Raw genomic sequence first — 21,115 nt, 5'->3', positions numbered from 1 at the left:
CTTCTTGGATAAACACTCAAGTGGAAAGCTGAGCACAACACTCCTACCAGTCACAGTCTGAATGGGCTTGGCAAAGGAGAATCTAAGTACAAAGTACAGGAGGGCAGAGACCTGATAAGAGAGAAAGATGGAAGAGGACGGTAGAATTGGAGGCAGAGCCTGGGGCATCATGCTTTTGGCCACAGGTATGAGTAGGTATTGGTCTTGACTGCATTAGTACATCTGTTTCCTGCCCCATGGCTGCCGATGTGTCTATATATGAGCTCCAAGAATCAGACTGGCAACTCTAGACAGCAGGTCCCTCCTGGGCGGACGTAGTCCTTTAAAGTGCAACATATCGGTGGTATATTGCTGGACAAGAGTAGGCCTGGGCCATTAGAGGGTACCCTGGATGCTCAGTGCTGCCTTTCCCCTGAGAATCAGGGTGATTTGACTCAAGCCTTCCCTGCCTCTGGGAACAAAATCAATAATTGGGCTTGAGGCCTCTTATAAACCCCCCTGGGCTCAGGTGGCTAATTAGCAGGTAAGAAACAAGGCAGCACACTTTTATTCTTCTTGTGCTATGGTTTTCATCAGCTGAGAGGTCACGAATCCACTTACATGCACAGACTCAGAGCAGCAGGAGAACATTAATTATTATGAAGTGGAAAGGCACAGTCTCCTCTCCTCACACCATCTCTCTAGGCCTCCAGCTCTTCATTTTCCTCCTCCCCTCCTGGTGATTTGTCACTGAAGATTCTAGGCCCAGAATCCTGCCTTGGTTGAAAATGGTTGTTATTAGTGCAGCACCCTTCATCTCTTTTCATCTAATCCGCAGTTAGGGGGCTTCATCTAGAGTAATTATGTGGATTTCTTCTGTCTAGTTAACTTTGCCACCTGGGTAACCTTGAACACTTGGGAGGAGTGCAGGAGTCCTACAAGCGGGTAAGATAATTGCCAGCCGAAATAAGGGCTCTGAAAGAAACAAACAGGAACATGATAGGACTAACCTGGGCATAGCTGTGCTCAGAGTACATAATTTATTAAAAATCTACTCCGTGCCAGGTACTGTGCTAATTGTTTTACATGGATTCGTGCTTAATCCTCATAAATAATACCATAATATAGGTGCTGTTCTCTCCATTAAATTTTTTTTTTGTTCTACTTAGAACTAATTTACTAGGAATATTCTTTCTATGTTCTCTTCTTTTCTTTTTCTTTTTTTTTTTGAGATGGAGTCTTGCTCTGTTGCCAGACTAGAGTTCAGTGGTGCAATCTCGGCTTACTGCAACCTCTCCCTCCCAAGTTCAAGCAATTCTCCTCCCTCAGCCTCCTGAGTAGCTGGTATTACAGGCATGCGCCACCACGCCCAGCTAATTTTTCTTTTTTCTTTTTTTTAAATTTATTTTTAAGATGGAGTTTCATTCCTGTTGCCCAGGCTGGAGTGCAATGGCGCGATCTCAGCTCACCACAACTGCCGCCTCCCAGGTTCAAGTGATTCTCCTGCCTCAGCCTCCTGAGTAGCTGGGATTACAGGCACATGCCACCATGCCCGGCTAATTCGTATTTTTAGTAGAGACAGGGTTTTACCATGTTGGCCAGGCTGGTCTCGATCTCCTGACCTCGTGATCCGCCCACCTCAGCTTCCCAAAGTGCTGGAATTACAGGCGTGAGCCACTGCGACCGGCCTATTCTCTCTCTTTTCAAGGTGAGGAAGCTGAGCAGTGAACTACACTCCTACCTTCTCTAGTACTGATTGAGCTGGGATCAAAAGCTGGACTCCAAAGCCTATGCTTTTAATTACTTTGCCTCAATGTAATTTCCATGAAGGTGGGCGAGTTTATCCATCTCTCTTACTATGGGTCTCCAGTACCTGGAACAATCCCTGGTACCTAGGTGTTCAATAAATATTTGTTGGGTGAATGAATGAAGGAATAAGCTCTCCCAGTGTCAGTGTGTTTATAAAAGCCATTCCTTTTTATCTTTAGAGTTTAGCAGACTCTCTTCTACCTGTCTTCCCTTCTGTCCTCAAAAAACCAGACTTTTATCCAAAGAGCATGCAAGTCTCCCAAGTATTTATAGCTTTATTTCTTTGTCCGGTAAATGTTTATTGAGGGCCTACTATGTGCAAAGCACTATGCTTGGCCCTGTGTGAAGCAAATATTAAGGCAATGAGGTGGAATCTGTTCTCAGAGCTGTGTTGTGCATGAAATAAGGTTATTCTTTGGTAGTTGATTCTTGAGAAGAATCCTTATGGAGTTCAGTAACCTTTTCTTGAGGCAGAAGTAAATGCTTAGGGATTTGGGGGCTAATTTGGTAGAATTGAAAAATAAGTCTTTGGTGTTGTGTCATCTGTGTCAGTGATAGCAAAGCTGGATCTGTGCTAGGCCCTGGTGGGTCATCTTTAAACACTGTACTTTTTAATTCTGTTAGGAATATAGAAGCAAACGTCTCACATCTGTGACAGATGGGCTTTACAGCTTGGCCTGAAGCTCTGGTTGTTTTTAAGTCCCCTGAATAAAAATAAAAAACGATGTTTGCAAATTTTAAGAGGAAGTTTTTTTGTTTTTGTTTTTATTTTGAGACAGAGTCTCGCTCTGTTGCCCAGGCTGCAGGAGTGCAATGGCGTTATCTTGGCTCACTGTAACCTGTCTTCCGGGTTCAAGCGATTCTCCACCTCAGCCTCATGAGTAGTTGGGATTACAGGCACCCGCCATCATGCCCGGCTAATTTTTGTATTTTTGTAGAGACAGGGTTTCACCATGTTGGCCAGGCTGGTCTTGAACTCCTGACCTCATGTGATCCACCCGCCTTGGCCTTCCAAAGTGCTGGGATTACAGGGATGAGCCATCGCACCTGGCCAAGAGGAAGTATTTTTTTTTCTACTCTTTCTGAAAAGCTTGAACATTTTTCTGTACTTTCCTTTTCTTTTTTGAGACAGGGTCTTGCTCTATCACCCAGAATGGAGCACAGTGGAACAATCACGGCTCACTGCAGCCTTAACCTCCCAGGCTCAAGTGATCCTCTCACCTCACCCTCCAAGTAGCTGGAACTACACACAGGCACCACCACATCTATCTGATTTTTATAATATTCTGTAGAGACAGGGTTTCACTATGTTGTCCAGACTGGTCTCAAACTTCTGGGCTCAAGCAATCCTCCCACTTCAGCCTCCTGAGTCCCTGGTACTACAGGCACATGCTAACATGTCTGGCTAACTTATTTTTGTTTTTTGTAGAGACAGGGTTTTTTGCTGTATTGCCCAGGGCAGTCTTGAACTCCTGGCTTCAAGTGATCTTCCTGCCTTGGCCTCCCAAATCACGGGATTATGGTCATGAGCCACCACGTAATCTTTGTTTTATGTGCATTTATAAGCTTTGCTTCCCCAACAAGCTCTTTGATTTAAGTACATCATATATTTGATATGTATTCTCTTGTCCAAGTATTTCTGTAGGCAATAAGGGGAACTTTGTAAAACAAGAGTTTTCTGGTCAAGTAAATTTGAGAAGTGCTGTCTAATCTCTCCCCCCCAGATATTTGCAATGCATATTGACCTATTAAAGGCTCTGAAAATTATTCCTGCGAATAAACCTGTTTTAGCCTTGTCCACCTTGCATTTCCCAAACACATTTGACCTCAGAACTCCCTTTTTCACTAAGAATGTTTTGCCCATCTTGTGTTTTGCCCATGTGCTCTATAGCAGTTAACACTGGGCTTATTAAAGGTACTCAGTAAGTGATTGTAAATTAACTGGTGAAGCATTCCCTCATTCTCGTTTATTTTATACATTTATTTAATGAAGCCCTGTTCATAGAAATTGTCAAGATAAATGCACCCTCATTTAGATCAAAACAAATTCTAAATTAACGAAGTCATGACATTTTACTGTATTTTGTTTTTTTTGGTTTATCTGTGAAGTCCTCAAACCTGTGAGTAGTGCTGACCCTGGCCTTGAATGAACAACCCTGTACTAACTACAAGGCCAGAAGAACCCCCGCCTTTCCCCTCCCTACCTCCCCCATATCATTTCAAGAAGTTCTAAAGAACCGTTGGAATTTTTGGAGATCAGACTGGATTGGGTGTGGGTTTTCCAGGGTGGGTTCTAGAAGGAGAAGTGGGACTTCTGTAGTTTGTTCAAGTTTTATTTTCCAAACCCAGCCCCCAAGTTTTTCTTCCTCTATTTATGTGCAAGGACAAAACAGTTACTGTTCTGCCTACATAGGACATGGACTTTGTCTGCTCTGAGCCCATTTTAGTTTAGAATATAGAGACCTCCCTCCAGGTCCTAAGAGAGAGATTCCATGAGAAATGCACAACACCATAAGACTGGTGATTTGTATTTTGAAATGGCTTCCTTTGTTTCCTTTAAAGTCAATATCTTATATCTGAATAAACACAGTTTGCAAAGCATCTTTACAGAAATCTCATTGGATCCTCATGGTCACCTTTTTTTTGAGACAGAGTCTCACTCTTTCATCCAGGCTCGAGTGCAGTGGGGCCATCTTGGCTCCTCTACTTCCTGGGCTCAAGTGATCCTCCTTAGCCTCCCAAGTAGCTGGGACCACAGATGTGTGCCACCACGCCCGGCCAATTTTTGTATTTTTGGTAGAGATGGGGTTTTGCCATGTTGCCCAGGCTGGTCTTGAACTCCGCAGCTCAAGCGATCCACCTGCCTTGGCCTCCCAAAGTGCTGGGACTATAGGTATGAACCACCGTACCCTGCCCTCACAGTCACCTTTTGAAGAACCTCCTGCTCAAGCGTTCCTCCTGCCTCAGCCTCCTGAGTAGCTGTGATGACTACAGACATGTACTACCATGCCTGGCTAATTTTTTATTTTATTTTATTTTATTTATTTTATTTTATTTTTATTTTTATTTTTATTTTTATTTTTTTGAGGCGGAGTCTCGCTCTGCCGCCCAGGCTGGAGTGCAGTGACGCAATCTTGGCTCATTGCAAGCTCCGCCTCCCGGGTTCACGCCATTGCCATTCTCCTGCCTCAGCCTCCTGAGTAACTGGGACTACAGGCGCCTGCCGCCGCGCCCGGCTAGTTTTTTGTATTTTTAATAGAGACAGGGTTTCACCGTGGTCTCGATCTGCTGACCTTGTGATTCGCCCGCCTCGGCCTCCCAAAGTGCTGGGATTACAGGCTAATTTTTTATTTTTTGTAGAGATGGGATTTCCCTGTGACTCCCAGGGTGGTCTCAAACTCCTGAGCTCAAGCCGTCCTCCCACCTCAGCCTCCCAAAGTGCTGGGATTATATGTGTGAGCCACTGCACCTGGCCAAGCATTCGTTTTAATCCTGTTTTATAGATGAATAAACTGGGGCTGACTCAAACTGACTCAAAGTCACACTGTCATTACCTTTTTGATCCTGTACATCAGACTGGGCTGTATGCATGTTCTTGCTGGCTCAATAAAGTTGCAAGTGCCAGCTAACAACTCTTCCCACTCCACCTCACCATCTCACAGAGGAAAATTGTGACATTAATGGGAAATGTCAGTGGTGATGTCTTCAGGCTGGGCCTATGGAGTGACTGCCTTGCCACACATTTAAGCAATGCTCTGTCTTGTCTGAGGCTCAGACCTGCTGTTCTTTTTGGCATTTGGGACCTGCATGGTTTTTGGCTTCCTCCAGCTTTAGCCATTTTTATTCTGTTCTTTTAGGTAAGGATTTTCTGCCCTAGACCTCAGATTCCCATTCCCTTCCTAGCTTGTCTGCTGTTGTAGCTCAGTCCTCTTCCAAGACCATGCAAGATTGAGACCCTAGTAAGAGGAGATGGAGGAACTAGGACTTAAACCCACATCTTGTGATTGCAAGGCTGGTTCCTCTTTTGCCCTGCACCACGCGACTGTCTGCTTACAGTCATGTGACAGGGGCTTCCCCAGCCAGAACCTCCAGAGAGCACAAATAAAGGAAAGAGCTGGAAGGCACAGTATAGCATTTGTTCTGTCTAAGCCTCACATATCAGCATGGGAAGGGAGATCGTGGTGAAGCTTTCTTTCAAGGACTTTGATAAGGAAGGACATTTATCAGTGAAGAGAGGTTTTGAGGGATGTGAACCAATCTTGAGATAAGTAAACAAAAGAGCTTTGAGTCTGGTGTTTCCCTGTTTGCTTCTGCCTCCTGGAGGAGCAAATACTCCACGATTAGAGACATGTAAGTCCTTTGGAATAGAATAGTAGTGATGGAACTGGAGTCCTAGTCCAGGTTCTCTCCTTGTTCAGCCTGGATTCAGTACTGGATATTGAAGCTCGCCTGCACCCTCAGAGAAGGTGACTAGGGGACAGTGCGTCCAGGCCTCTTCTACCACACAGAGAGTTTTCTTTTTTTTATAAAGCGCATACACATTTAAAATTTAATGATACTCCCAAATTGCTCTTCAAAAAGGCTGTACAAAATTACAGTCCTGATAACAGCTACCCAGAGATCCTGTGAAGGCATTTACCCTCATTATTATTATTATTATTATTATTTATTATTATTATTATTATTAGAGACGGAGTCCTGCTCTGTCGCCCAGGGTGGAGTACATTGGTGCAGTCTTCGCTCACTGCAACCTCTGCCTCCCGGGTTCAAGCGATTCTCCTGTCTCAGCCTCCCAAGTAGCTGGGATTACAGGTGAGCACCACCACCCCTGACTAATTTTTGTATTTTTAGTAGAGACAGGGTTTCACCATGTTGACCAGACTGGTCTCGAACACCTGACCTCAGGTGATCCGCCCGCCTCGGCCTCCCAGAGTGCTAGGATTACAGGCGTGAGCCACTGGGCCTGGCTGCCCTTACTGTTTAATGGGTTATTTGCAACCTGTGAATCATGTCTCCTATTTCCTTGTTAATGATGCTGATTGATTATAGACTTAGGAATATCAGCACTTCTTTTGTATCTCTTCATTATTACATGATACAATAATTCATTTTCTTTTTTTTTTTTGAGACAGAGTCTCACTCTGTTGCCCAGGCTGGAGTGCAGTGTTGCAATGTTGTCTCACTGCAACCTCCACCTCCTGGGTTCAAGCGATTCTCCTGCCTCAGCCTCCTGAGTAGCTAGGACTACAGGGGCGTGCCACTACACCTGACTAATTTTTGTATTTTTAGTAGAGACGGAGTTTCGCCATTTTGGCCAGGCTGGTCTTGAACTCCTGACCTCAGGTAATCTGCCCACCTCAGCCTCCCAAAGTGCTGGGATTACAGGTGTGAGCCACTGAGCCCAGCTAATGATTCATTGTTTAATCCTTAGTTGTGGGCCAAGCAAAGGAGAAAAGTAAGAAACCTTTTCCTTTTACTGATAGGAAAGGTCAAAGGACTTACCTAGTGAATTATTTACCTAAAAATGTATACAATCACTCCAAAATTTAGTGGCTAAAAATAACAATACTAATTTAATTATATCTTCACCTGTGGGTGAGGAATTTAGGAGCAGCTTAGCTGGGCTGTTCTGGCCCAGAGTCTAGTGAGGTTGTGGTCAGTTGTCAGCTGGGTCATCTGAATGCTTGATTGGGATTGGAGGATCCACTTCTAAAGTGGTCACTCACATGACTGGGAAGTTGGTGCTAGCTGTTGGCGGGAAGTATGTTCTTCATGTGGGACTCTCTGAGGGACTGCCTGAGTACTTTCATGATGTGGTGGTAGGCTTCCCCCAGAGTGAGCCACTCAGAAGAGAGAAAGATTGTGAGGTCTGGATTTCAATAAGAAGATCGTTGAAGAAAGAAAGGTTTTGTCCTCCCCTTGGTTTGACTGGACTAGAGTGGGCTTAGCTGCCTGTGGCTGGCATCAGGCAGGAACAGTGGTATAGCAGGGTATAGACCATATTTAGGGACCTAAAGTCATGTCTTTCATGATTCAGATGGTTCCTGTTCCAACTGCCTAGGACTCGAGCCCGTCAAAATATGACACAAAAGCAGAAGCTTTTCATAATGGAGATTAGACCATGGCTAGGATTCCTACCCAGTCCTCTTGAGCTCTCCTCACTCCAGTGTTGTTTTCCATGTTTGTTTTGTGTTTTCCCCAGAGCTTCTTCAAGACACCTTCACTTCCCTGGGCTATGAAGTCCAGAAATTCTTGCATCTCAGTGTGAATGGTATATCCCAGATTCTTGGCCAATTTGCCTGTATGCCGGAGCACCGAGACTACGATAGCTTTGTGTGTGTCCTGGTGAGCCGAGGAGGCTCCCAGAGCGTGTATGGTGTGGATCAGACTCACTCAGGACTCCCCCTGCATCACATCAGGAGGATGTTCATGGGAGATTCATGCCCTTATCTAGCAGGGAAGCCAAAGGTGTTTTTTATTCAGAACTATGTAGTGTCAGAGGGCCAGCTGGAGGACAGCAGCCTCTTGGAGGTAGATGGGCCAGCAATGAAGAATGTGGAATTCAAGGCTCAGCAGCGAGGGCTGAGCACAGTTCACCGAGAAGCTGACTTCTTCTGGAGCCTGTGCACTGCGGATGTGTCCCTGCTGGAGCGGTCCTGCAGCTCACCGTCCCTGTACCTGCAGTGCCTCTCCCAGAAACTGAGACAAGAAAGGTGAGCCCCCAGGAGGTGGTCACTTCTGGACCACCTGCTTATTTTCGTGCCACAGGATAGGAATTACCACTGTGCCACGTTTGCTGCCCTTCTCTTCTGGGAGGAAAAGAGATTTTCCCTCCTGCACTGGGGTTGCCCTAGGACTACAGTATAGACCCGGCATGATTTATAAATACTTTGTAGTTAGTTAGTTTGTAGTTTGAATACTTTTCTTCAAAATTAAGAAATTTTCAGCCTGGGCAACAAAGTAAGAACTTACTCTATAAAAAAATTAAAAATTAGTTGGGTGCAGTGGTGTGCGCTTGTAGTCCCAACTGCTTGGGAGGCTAAGGTAGGAGGATCGCTTGAGCCCAGGAGTTTGAGGCTGCAGTGAGTCGTGATTGTACTACTGTACTGCAGCCTTGGAGTACAGTATTGGAGACCTTGTCTCCAATAAATAAATAAATAAACAAATACAAAGAACAAGTTTTTTTTTTTTTTTGAGATGGAGTCTTGCTGTTTGCCCAGGCTGGAGTGCAGCGGCACAATCTTGGCTCACTACAACATCTGCCTCCCAGGTTTAAGCAGTTCTCCTGCCTCACCCTCCCAAGTAGCTGGGATTACGGGCGTGTGCCACGACGCCCCGGCTAATTTTTGTATTTTTAGTAGAAACTGGGTTTCACCGTGTTGACCAGGCCAGTCTTGAGCTCCTGACCTCAGGTGTTCTGCCCGCCTCGGCATCCCAAGGCATCCCAAGGGGCTAGGATTACAAGCGTGAGCCACTGTGCCTGGCCACAAATTTTTATTTTTAATTATTTTTTTTTGAGACAGAGTTTCACTCTTGTTACCCAGGCTCGAGTGCAGTGGCATGATCTTGGCTCACTGCAACCTCCGCCTCCTGGGTTCCAGTGATTCTCCTGCCTCAGCTTCCCGAGTAGCTGGGATTACAGGCACCTGCCATCACATCTGGCTAATTTTTGTATTTTTAGTAGAGACAGGGTTTTCATCATGTTGGCCAGGCTGGTCTGGAACTCCTGGCCTCAAGTGATCCACGCACCTCGGCCTCCCAAAGTGCTGAGATTACAGGCATGAGCCACCACACCTGGCCACCTTTCAGATCTTTTTTTATTTGATACCCACACAGTCATATAGAAGTATATCTTTTTTGTTTGTTTTTTGAGGTGAAGTCTTGCTCTGTCGCCCAGGCTGGAGTGCAGTGGCACATCTCAGCTTACTGCAACCTCCACCTCCTGGGTTCAAGCAATTCTCCTGCCTCAGCCTTCTGAATAGCTGGGGCTACAGGCGCGCACCACCACGCTCTGCTAATTTTTGTATTTTTAATAGAGACGGGGTTTCACCATGTTGACCAGGCTGGTCTTGAACTCCTGACCTCAAGTGATCCTCCTGCCTCGGCCTCCCAAAGTGCTAGGATTACAGACGTGAGCCACCGCACCCAGCCCAGAAGTATGTTTGTAAGCCCAGATGGAATCATCGTCTATTATTTATTTATTTTTAATTTAAAAAATTTTAATACAGTTCAAATCAGCATGTCTGGCTCATTTCAGCTCCTTTACTGCTACAGCAGGGGACAAGGGCTGCTTCAGTTTCTTTGCTTTCTCTTTCTCTGAAGTTATCTGCTGCATCGAACTTGAAAGTTCACATTATCCTTATTTTTCTTGATCTTGACAGATTTGTCATCCTTTCATCTGGCTGTGAGCAGAAAGTCTTTGATTTCCTCAATTTTTCAAGGCATAGCGATGAGGCACACAAGGAGAGGGCAAGGACCCACACCCCTCTAGCCCGTGTATCGCCTAAAAGACACTCACAGCCTGCCACCACTTTATAACCTGCTTTTAGTTTGTTTAACACTAGATCACAAACATTTTTGTATGTCAGTAGTCACATTTCTACAGCATCAGTTTAATGTGTGCACAACAGCCCATAATATGGCCATAGCTTAATTTACTTGATCAGTCTTCAGTTGTTGCATAGTGTTTGCTTTCATACAAAGTAAGAAATATCCTTGCAGCTTAGTATTTGTTCTTATCCTTAATTGTTTTCTAGGGAGACAATTCCCAGAAGTGGAATTACAGAGTCAAAGGACATGCATTTTTCAAGCCTCGGATGCATCTTACTAGATGTCCTATAGGATGGTCATATCAGCTTTATAGGAGAGTAGCTGTGTCCCTGAATTCTCCCTGATACGACATGCTCTTATATTTCCCCAAGTTTTGACAATTTGATAGGTGAAAAGTGGTATCTGACTGTTTAGATCTGGAAGGCTTTGTTATGTATTTTTTTAAATGTTTATTGGCAAGAATACTTATCTAAGAGAAGCATCAGTGTCCTGGTTTCTGTTTAAGCTGAATGAAGCCACAATGTACCTCAAGTATAAGATTAACTGGCCTTTTTCAGTTGCACCCTAATTACAATTTAGAATTGATGTTTCTGAGCCACCTGTCAAAATGCATTTTGGGCTGTATCTCTGCGTACCCCAGGAATAAATCTCATGGCCTTCTTTACCTGGCCTCCTTAGTGGTGGCCCAGCAGGAAGTGGGGTTTAGAGCAGGAGCCACTCAGCTGTAGATAGTCCATGGGCCAGTGGTATTACTGGCCTTTTGAGCCCATCCCTGTTTGCATAGGTGATCCACGTGGGTTATCATCTGGCTGGTATGTTCCCAGAGTGAAACTCAGCAGCCCCTTGAGGGAGGGGATGGTGGCCACCAAGCCAGAGTGCTGCAAGTTAGTTTGGATCATTTGCTAAGCAGCTTGTGGTGCCTTTAGAAGGGAACAGTTTCAAATAACTTTCACATCTGTTGGCTCATTTCGCCCTAAGGACAATCTGTCTTCTCTTTGATATTTGCATGGCATTAAATTTTGCCTTTCTTGTTTTCTCCAGAAAACGCCCACTCCTGGATCTCCACATTGAACTCAATGGCCACATGTATGATTGGAACAGCAGAGTTTCTGCCAAGGAGAAATACTGTGTCTGGCTGCAGCACACTCTGAGGAAGAAACTTATCCTCTCCTACACATAAGAAACCAAAAGGCCAGGCGCAGTGGCTCATGCCTGTAATCCCAGCACTTTGGGAGGCCAAAGAGGGCAGATCACTTCAGGTCAGGAGTTCGAGACCAGCCTGGCCAACATGGTAAACGCTGTCTCTAATAAAAATACAAAAATTAGCTGGGTGTGGGGGTGGGTACCTGTGTTCCCAGTTACTTGGGAGGCTGAGGCAGGAGGATCTTTTGAACCCAGGAGTTCAGGGTCATAGCATGCTATGATTGTGCCTACAAATAACCACCACATACCAATCTGGGCAATATAGCAAGACCCCATCTCTTAAAAGAAAAAAAAAGGACAGGAACTATTTTAGTTCATGTATTAGTCATGTTTCTCTAGAGAGACAGAACTAATAGGATAGATGTATATATAAAGGGGAGTTTATTAAGGAGTATTGACTCATGTGATCACAAGGTTAGGTCCCGCAATAGACTATCTGCAAGCAAGGAAGCCAATTCAAGTCCCAAAGCTAAAGAACTTGGAGTCTGATGTTTGAGGGCAGGAAGCATTCAGCATGAGAGAAAGGTGGAGGCCAGAAGACTACACCAGTCTGGTCTTTCCATGTTTTGCCTGCTTTTATTCTGGCAGTGCTGACAGCTGATTAGATGGTGCCCACCCAGATTGAGGATGGTCTGCCTTTCCCAGTCCACTGACTAAATTATTATTATTATTTTTTTGAGATGGAGCCTCACTCTGTTGCCCAGGCTGGAGTGCAGTGGCGCAATCTCGGCTCACTGCAAGCTCCGCCTCCTGGGTTCACGCCATTCTCCTGCCTCAGCCTCCCAAGTAGCTGGGACTGACTATAGGCGCCTGCCACCGCGCCCAGTTAATTTTTTGTGCTTTTTAATAGAGACAGGGTTTCACCATGTTAGCCAGGATGGTCTCTATCTCCTGACTTTGTGATCCGCCCACCTTGGCCTCAAATGACTCAAATGTTAATCTCCTTTGGCAGCACCCTCACAGATGTACCCGGGAACAGTACTTTGCATCCTTCTATTCAATCAAGTTAATACTCAGTATTAACCATCACAGTCCATTTGGGCAACTATACCAAATTACCATAGACCAGATAACTTAAACAGTAGTTATTTCTCACAGTTCAGAGGCTGAAATCCAGCATCTAGGTGGCAGCATATCTGGTGTCTGGTAAGGCTTGCTTCCAGATCTTACCAGATGTCAGTCTTTTCATGTGCTCACATGGCAGAAAAAGAGGATGCAAGCTCTTATGTGTATCTTCTTTAAGGGCATGAATCCCATTCATGAGGGCTCTACCCTCGTGACCTAATTACCTCCCAGAGGCCCCACCTTCTGATACTGTCACATTGGGGATATTGTCTCCCCTTTGAATTCTGTGGGGGATACAAACATTCAGTTGGTAACAATAGCCTTATGATTTAGAGGTTACTTGTTCGTTCACCTAGACCTCAAATTGCATTTTACAGCTAATCAAGTATATCTTTCTCCGATTTGATAGTCAGATAGTCCCCTAAAAGGGGACCATTGTTTGAAATATCATTAGAGTTGCATTATTATTATTATTATTATTATTATTGAGACAGAGTTTCATTCTGCCGCCTAGGCTGGAGTGCAGTGGCATGATCTTGGCTCATTGCAACCTCTGCCTTCTAGGTTCAAGCGATTCTCCTGCCTCAGCCTCCCGAGTAGCTGGGATTATAGGTGCCTGCCACCACACCCGGCTAATTTTTGTATTTTTAGTAGAGACAGGGTTTCACCATGTTGGCCAGGGTGGTCTTGAACTCCTGACCTCAGGTGATCCACCAGCCTTGGCCTCCCAAAGTGGTGGAGTGGCTCTACTGCACGTGGCCTATTATTATTTTTTACATTTTTAAAAATTGCTGAACAGGGGTACGGCTGGGCAGTGTGCCAGAATGCCACTTTTTAAATAATTATTTTATGATTTATTTATTTTTCTAGAAGTTAGTTTTAACTGATGTGTATCTGTATGTCTATTTGTGTATATTTTGTCACAATCATGCAACAGAGGCTGAAAAGTGTGGAAGAGACAGTTTTCAGGAACAACAAGCAATTATTCCTACTTTCCAAGTTATTTTGATGCCATGGTGGCTCACACCTGTGATCTGAGTACTTTGGGAGGCTGAGGTGGACGGATCACTTGAGCCCAGGAGTTCAAGACTAGCCTAGGCAACATAGCAAGACTCCATCTCTACAAAAAAAAATACAAAATTTAACTGGGCATGGTGGTGTGTTCCTGTAGTCCCAGCTACTTGGGAGGCTGAAGTGGGAGGATCCCCTGAGCCCATAGAGGTCAAGGTTGTGGTGAGCTGTGATCATACCACTGCACTTCAGCATGGGAGGCAGTGAAACCCTGTCTCAGAAAAAATAAATAAATAAAACCACTAGCACCACAAACAACAACAAAAAGTTATTTTGCGCTTGTTTTGAGCACAGGACTCCTGCAGTGTCTTTGCATTTAATATTGTATAGGGATGCCAGTGGGAAGTGATGTGTATGCTTGGCCTCATGAACTAAAACCCCGTGTTAATTATGACAGAAGGAAAGTGTGTGAGAGGGATCTTAACTACCTAGCAGCTCTAGCTGCCATCTTGAACCGTGAAGATAAGGGCCACACTTAGGGGTAGCTGGGTGGTGAACAGCAAGAAGCCTTGTTGGATGAGGGCATGAAGGAGCAGAATCACTGTGGAATCACTGTGCCACCCCTAATTACCTACCTCTGGACTTTTATGTGCAGGAAAAAAATTGAGAGTTTGTATTTATCTCAACCTAGTTAATACAACTGATGCATTCTTATGTGATTAAAATGTTTGGAGGCCAGGTGCGGTGGCTCACGCCTGTAATCCCAGCACTTTGAGAGGCCAAGGCCGGTGGATCACGGGGTCAGGTGATCAAGACCATCCTGGCTAACATGGTGAAAACCCCTCTCTACTAGAAATGCAAAAAATTAGCCGGGCGTTGTGGCAGGCGCCTGTAGTCCCAGCTACTCGGGAGGCCAAGGCAGAAGAATGGCATGAATCCGGGAGGTGGAACTTGTAGTGAGCTGTGATCTTGCTACTGTACTCCAGCCTGGGTGACAGTCTGAAACTCTGTCTCAAAAAACATAAAAAATAAATAAAATGTTTGGAATGTTGGCTTCATCCCTGGGATGCAAGACTGGTTCAACGTACACAAATCAAGAAACATTAATCACATAAACAGAACTAAAGACAAAAACCACATATCTCAATAGATGCAGAAAAGGCCTTCAATAAAATTCAACATGTCTTCATTTTAAAAACTCTCAATAAACTAGGTATGGATGGAAAATATATCAAAATAATAAGAACCATTTATGACAAACCCATAGCCAATATCATACTGAATGGGCAAAAGCTGGAAGCATTCCCCTTGAAAACTGGCACAGGACAAGGATGACCTCTCTCCTATTTAACATAGTATTAAAAAGTTCTGGCCAGGGCAATCAGGCAAGAGAAAGAAATAGAGGGTATTTAAATAGGAAGAGAGGAAGTAAAACTGTCTGTTTGCAGATGACATGATCCTGTATCTAGAAAACCCCATTATCTCAGTCCAAAAGCTCCTTAAGCTGATAAGCAACTTCAGCAAAGTCTCAGGATACAAAATCAACGTGCAAAAATCACAAGCATTCTATACACCAACAATAGACAAGCAGAGAGCCAAATCATGAACTCCCATTCACAGTTGCTACAAAGAGAATAAAAGACCTAGGAATACAACTAATAAGAGATGTGAAGGACCTCTTCAACGAGACCTACAAACCACTGCTCCAGGAAATAAGAGAGGACACAAACAGATGAAAAAACATTCCATTCTCATGGATAGGAAGAATCAATGTCATGAAAATGGCCATACTACCCAAAGTAATTTATAGGTTCAATGCTGTTCCCATTAAACTACCGTTGACATTCTTCACAGAATTAGAAAAAAACTACTTTAAAATTCAAATGGAACCAAAAAGAGCGCATATAACCAAGACAACAATAAGCAAAAAGAACAAAGCTGGAAGCATCACACTACCCAACTTCAAAGTATACTGCAAGGCTGCAGTAGCCAAAACAGCATGGTACTGGTACAAAAACAGACACATAGACCAATGGAACAGAATAGAGACCAGAGAAAGAAGACCACATGTCTACAGCCATTTGATTGTCGACAAACCTGACAAAAACAAGCAATGGGGAAAAGATTCCCTATTTAATAAATGGTGCTGGGAAAACTGGCTAGCTATATGCCGTAAATTGAAACTGGACCCCTTCCTTACACCTTATACAGGATTAACTCAAGATGAAACACTTAATGTAAAACATAAAACTATAAAAACCCTAGAAGAAAATCTAGTTAATACCATTCAAGACACAGGCACAAGCAAAGGTTTCATGACAAAAACATCAAAAGCAATTGCAACAAAAGCAAAAATTACAAATGGGATCTAATTAAACTAAAGAGCTCCTGCACAGCAAAAGAAACTATCATTAGAGTGAACAGGCTACCTACAGAATGGGAGAAAATTTTTGCAATCTATTCATCTGACAAAGATCTAATATCCAGAACCTACAAGGAACTTAAAACAAATTTACAAGGAAAAAAACAACCCCATCAAAAAGCGGGCAAAGGACGTGAACAGACACTTCTCAAAAGAAGATATTTATATGGCCAACAAACATATTTTAAAAAGCTCAACATTACTGATCATCAGAGAAATGCAAATGAAAACCACCATGAGATACCATCTCATGCCGGTCAGAATAGTGATTATTAAAAAGTCAAAAAACAACAGATGCTGGTGAGGCTGTGGAGATATAGGAACACTTTTACATTGTTGGTGGGAATGCAAATTAGTTCAACCATTGTGGAAGTGTGGTGATTCCTCAAAGATCCAGAACTAGAAATACCATTTGTCCCAGCAATCCCATTACTGGGTATATACCCAAAGGAATATAAACCATTTTATTGTAAAGATACAGGCACATGTATGTTCACTGCAACACTCATCACAATAGCAAAGACACAATAGCAAATGCCCATCAGTGATAGACTGGATAAAGAAAATGTGGTACATATACACCATGGAATACTGTGCAGTGCAGCTGTTAGAGCTTTTGGTGATACACTGAATCAGATTTTTCATTAATTCTTTTAATTGGTTATTATTGAACATGACACAGTACTGTTGAACATGATACATGAACCTGAACAGTACTATTTCATGTGAATCTCCTCCAAGGCTTCTTTTCATTTTACATCTCACGCTGTAATTCTTGGAGAGTATGCTGTAGCTTGAGTGCAGAATTCTCATCAGTTTTTTCTTTGTATCTCTCCTAAACACTTTACCGGATGAAGAGCCTGGCACACACATAAATATATATTAAATGAATCAGTGATGGAATGAAAAGAGAAATGATGGATCTCCTAAATTTTAACTTTTATAAAATATTTTGATATATTCATGACCTTACTTTAGCAAGCAATGTACTGAACGTGATGTAATCTTTGTGTTGAAATCTTGAGTCTGGCTATGTTTCTATTTTAAATTCATAAAGAATTCTAACAGAAGAGGAATTCAAAGAATGTCATAAATCGATGTTTCTCCATGGATGAAGGAACTGTTTTATTCACTTGCTGATAATTCAGCCTAATCCAGTTTGACATCATATAAATAAGTATTTGAATTATGGATTTAAAATACATATTCTTTTCTAACTACAAAGGTAATACTTACTTAGATGGTTTTGAAAATACAGAAAGGCAGCCGGGTGCGGTGACTCACGCCTGTAATCCCAGCACTTTGGGAGGCCGAGGCGGGTGGATCACGAGGTCAGGAGATCGAGACCATCCTGCCTAACATGATGAAACCCTGTCTCTACTAAAAATACAAAAAATTAGCCGGGCGTGGTGGCGGGCGCCTGTAGTCCCAGCTACTCGGGAGGCTGAGGCAGGAGAATGGTGTGAACCCGGGAGGCGGAGCTTGCAGTAAGCTGAGATCTGGCCACTGCACTCCAGCCTGGGCAACAGAGCGAGACTCCGTCTCAAAAAAAAAAGAAATGAAAATACAGAAAGGCACAAATTTTTAAAAAGTCTATTATTCTCCACCACCACTCAATCTATCATCGATCTCTCCATTCATTCATCCATTTGTTTATATCTGTTAATCTTTGTTCATGTGTAGCTTTTACATGAGTGGAATCATAATGCATAGTCCATTTTGAAGTCTGCTTTTTTTTTTTACACAAAAATATGTTGTGATGTTGTGAATATTTTCCTATAGTATTAAATATCATTAGCTGAACTTTTAGAATTGACTGCATGTCTTGGTACCATTTAGATGTAGTTTAAGATACTTAGAAGTTATGTGGCTTTGCCACTATGGATGAATCTTCTTTACTCAATATTAATTACTTAAAAATAACCTCACCTAAACACTACTTAGCCATAAAAAGGAATGAATTAATGACATTCACAGCAACCTGGAGACTATTATTCTAAAGGAAGTTACTCAGGAATGGAAAACCAAACATTGTATGTTCTGACTCATAAGTGGGAGATAAGCTATGAGGATGCAATGGCATAAGAAGGATACAGTGGACTTCAGGGCTACTCAGGGGAAAGGGTAGGAGTGGGGTGAGGGATAAAAGAATACAAATTGAGTTCAGTGTATACTGCTCAGGTGATGTGTGCACCAAAATCTCACAAATAACCACTGAAATGCTTATGCATGTAACCAAATACCACCTGTTTCCCAAAAACCTATGGAAATAAATTTTTTTTTTTAGAGGAATGAGATCATGTCCTTTACAGGGACATGGATGAAGCTGGAAGCCATTGTCCTCAGCAAACTAACACAGGAACAGGAAACCAAACACCACATGTTCTCACTTGTAAGCCGAAGCTGAACAATGAGAACACATGGACACAGGAATGAGATCAACACACACTGGGGCCTGTTGTGGGGGCCGTAGGAGGGAGAGCATCAGGATAACTAGCTAATGCATGTTGGGCTTAATACCTAGGTGATGAGTTGATAGGTGCAGCAAACCACCATGGCACTCATTTACCAATATAACAAACCCACACATCCTGCATTTGTATCCAGAACTTATAATTAAAATAAAATGTTTTAAAAATCTGTAGAGAATATGAAAAAAAAAGATTCTGAAATGCATACACAATAAAATTGCAGTTCAATCAAACATTCGAAGTCTTTCTTTAACTGTCTAGTTGGTATCTTCATTTTCATCTTCTTCAAGATCCCACTCCAAACACTGTTAGCTCAGCCAAATTGAACAGCTCATAGCTCCTACCCCTGGATCTTTGGTTCTGGTGATTGTATATTTCTGGACCATTTGGAACCCCAGCATATTACCGTACCCCACATCTCCACATCCCCAAAATATAACCATACTTCAAGGGCAGTTCAAATACTGTCTCCTTCTATCCTCCATGAAGTCATTATCTCTTCCATTGGAATTATCGCCCCTTCTCCTGAACAATACTATTTTCATTTTACATCTCGCACTGTAATTCTTGGAGAGTATGTTGTAGCTTGAGTGCAGAATTCTCATCAGTTTTTTCTTTGTATCTCTCCTAAACACTTTACCGGATGAAGAGCCTGGCACACACATAAATATATATTGAATGAATCAGTGAATGAAAAGAGAAATGATGGATCTCCTAAATTTTAACTTTTATAAAATATTTTGATATATTCATGACCTTTAGCAAGCAATGTACTGAACATGATGTAAACTATTGTTGATGTAGTGTTTATATTGGAAGTGTAAGTAGTTGTGGCATGGGATTGTGACATATCCTAGGTTTCCTCATCTTCTTTTTATTGAAATGTCATTCACATGCCATAAAATCTGCTGCTTTAAAGTATATGATGCTGTGGATTTTAGTATATTTACAGAGTTGTGCAATCATCACCACTATCTAATTCCAGGAACATTTCCATCTACCTAGAAAGAAACTCCATACTAGTGAGCTGCCACTCTAATCCTCCTCTAGAAACAAATAATGCATTTTCTGTCTCTTATGATTTGCCTGTTCTGAATAGTTTATAAAAATAAACATGTGGCCTTTCGTGTCTGACTTCCTTCACTTAGCATGTTTTCAAGGTTCATCTATGCTGTAGAGTGTACCAGTACTTCATTACATTTTATGGCTGAATAATACTCTATTGTGTGGATATACCACATTTTATTTATTCATCAGTTGATCGAAATTTAGATTGTTTCACTTTTTTGCTATTTGGATGATGCTATGAATATTTGTATATGAATTTTTATATGGATATATGTTTTCAGTTCTGGGTATATACCTTAGAAGTGAGAGTGCTCATCATATAGTAACTCTATGTTTAGCCTTTTGAGGAACTGCCAAACTGCTTTTCAAAGTAGTGGCATCATTTTATATTCCCACCAGCAGTGTGTGAGGTTTTTTTGTTTGTTTTTGAGACGGAGTCTCATTCTGTTGCCCAGGGTGGAGTGCAGTGGCATTATCTTGATTCACTGTAACCTCTGCTTCTGGGTTCAAGCAATTCTCCTGTCTCAGCCTCCCTAGTAGTTGGGAGTAGCTGGGATTACAGGAGCCTGCCACCACGCCCAGCTAATTTTTGTATTTTTAGTAGAGATGGCGTTTCACCATGTTGGCCAGGCTGGTCTCGAACTCCTGACCTCAGATGATCTGACTGCGTTGGCCTCCCAAAATGCTGGGATTACAGGCATGAGCTACTGTGCCCGGCCTCAAATCCTTTCTCATTTTAAAATTGGGTTATTTATTTTTTATCTATTTATTTTTCTGAGATGGAGTCTCGCTCTGTCACCCAGGTTGGAGTGCAGTGGTGCAATGTTGGCTCACTGCAACCTCCACCTCCTGAGTTCAAGCAATTCTCCTGCCTCGGCTTCCCTAGTAACTGGGATTACAGGCGCCCACCAACATGCCCGGCTAATTTTTGTATTTCTAATAGAGACAGGGTTTTGTCATGTCAGCCAGGCTGGTCTTGAACTCCTGACCTCAGGTGATCTGCCTGCCTCAGCCTCCCAAAGTGTTAGGATTACAGGCGTGAGCCACCACACCAGTGGGTTGTCTTTATTGTTGAGTTGTAAGCATTCTTTTTAATATTCTGCATACTAGTTTCTTATCAGGTACAATCTTTGCAAATATATTCTCCCATTCTATGGATTGTCTTCTCACTTTCTGGATACTATCCTTTACAGTACAAATTTTAAATTTTGATGAAGTTCACTTGATTTCGGTTTTTTATGTTATTGCTTATGCTTTTGGTGTCATACCTGAAAAACCATTGTCTAAATCAATTGCCTATGAGGTGTTACACCTATGTTTTCTTCTAAAGTTTTATGATTTTAGCTCTTTGACCCACTTTATTTTTGTGTATGCAGTGTGAGATAAGGGTCCAGCCTCATTCTTCTGCGCATAAATGTTCACTTGTCTCAGCATTACTTACTGAAAATACTACTTTTTCCCTATAGAATTATTTTATACTTATCACAAATCAACAAGCTATAAGGGTTTATTTTGGGACTCAATTCTGTTGCTTTTT

The 21,115-nt window shown here is 42.7% G+C and overlaps 1 protein-coding gene and 1 pseudogene across 9 annotated transcripts in view; one reads left to right on the top strand and one right to left on the bottom strand.

Annotated features, from left to right (window-relative positions):
* CFLAR (CASP8 and FADD like apoptosis regulator) overlaps positions 1-18,418 on the top strand; it is a 54,300-nt gene extending 35,882 nt beyond the window's left edge. For 6 of the 9 annotated variants that reach the window (XR_004441864.1, XR_004441865.1, XR_004441862.1 and 3 more), the window contains 3 exons: positions 7,991-8,501; positions 11,380-11,630; positions 16,801-17,259. Coding sequence is in view for 2 of the 9 variants with exons in the window: in XM_033231982.1 (XP_033087873.1) it covers positions 7,991-8,501; positions 11,380-11,518 (650 nt within the window). In the remaining 7 variants the exon portion in view is untranslated. Of the gene's footprint in view, positions 1-7,990; positions 8,502-11,379; positions 11,891-16,800; positions 17,260-18,328 lie in introns of those variants that run through there. The other 3 variants (XR_004441863.1, XM_033231982.1, XM_033231981.1) reach the window with 3 other exon arrangements.
* On the bottom strand, positions 10,037-10,233 carry LOC117095228 (annotated as a pseudogene).
* Positions 18,419-21,115: the final 2,697 nt, after the last annotated feature.

The sequence above is a fragment of the Trachypithecus francoisi genome, unplaced genomic scaffold (genome assembly GCF_009764315.1).
Source record: "Trachypithecus francoisi isolate TF-2019V2 unplaced genomic scaffold, Tfra_2.0 Lachesis_group13, whole genome shotgun sequence".
NCBI lineage: Eukaryota > Metazoa > Chordata > Mammalia > Primates > Cercopithecidae > Trachypithecus > Trachypithecus francoisi.
This window is presented reverse-complemented; position numbering and strand designations above follow the sequence as displayed.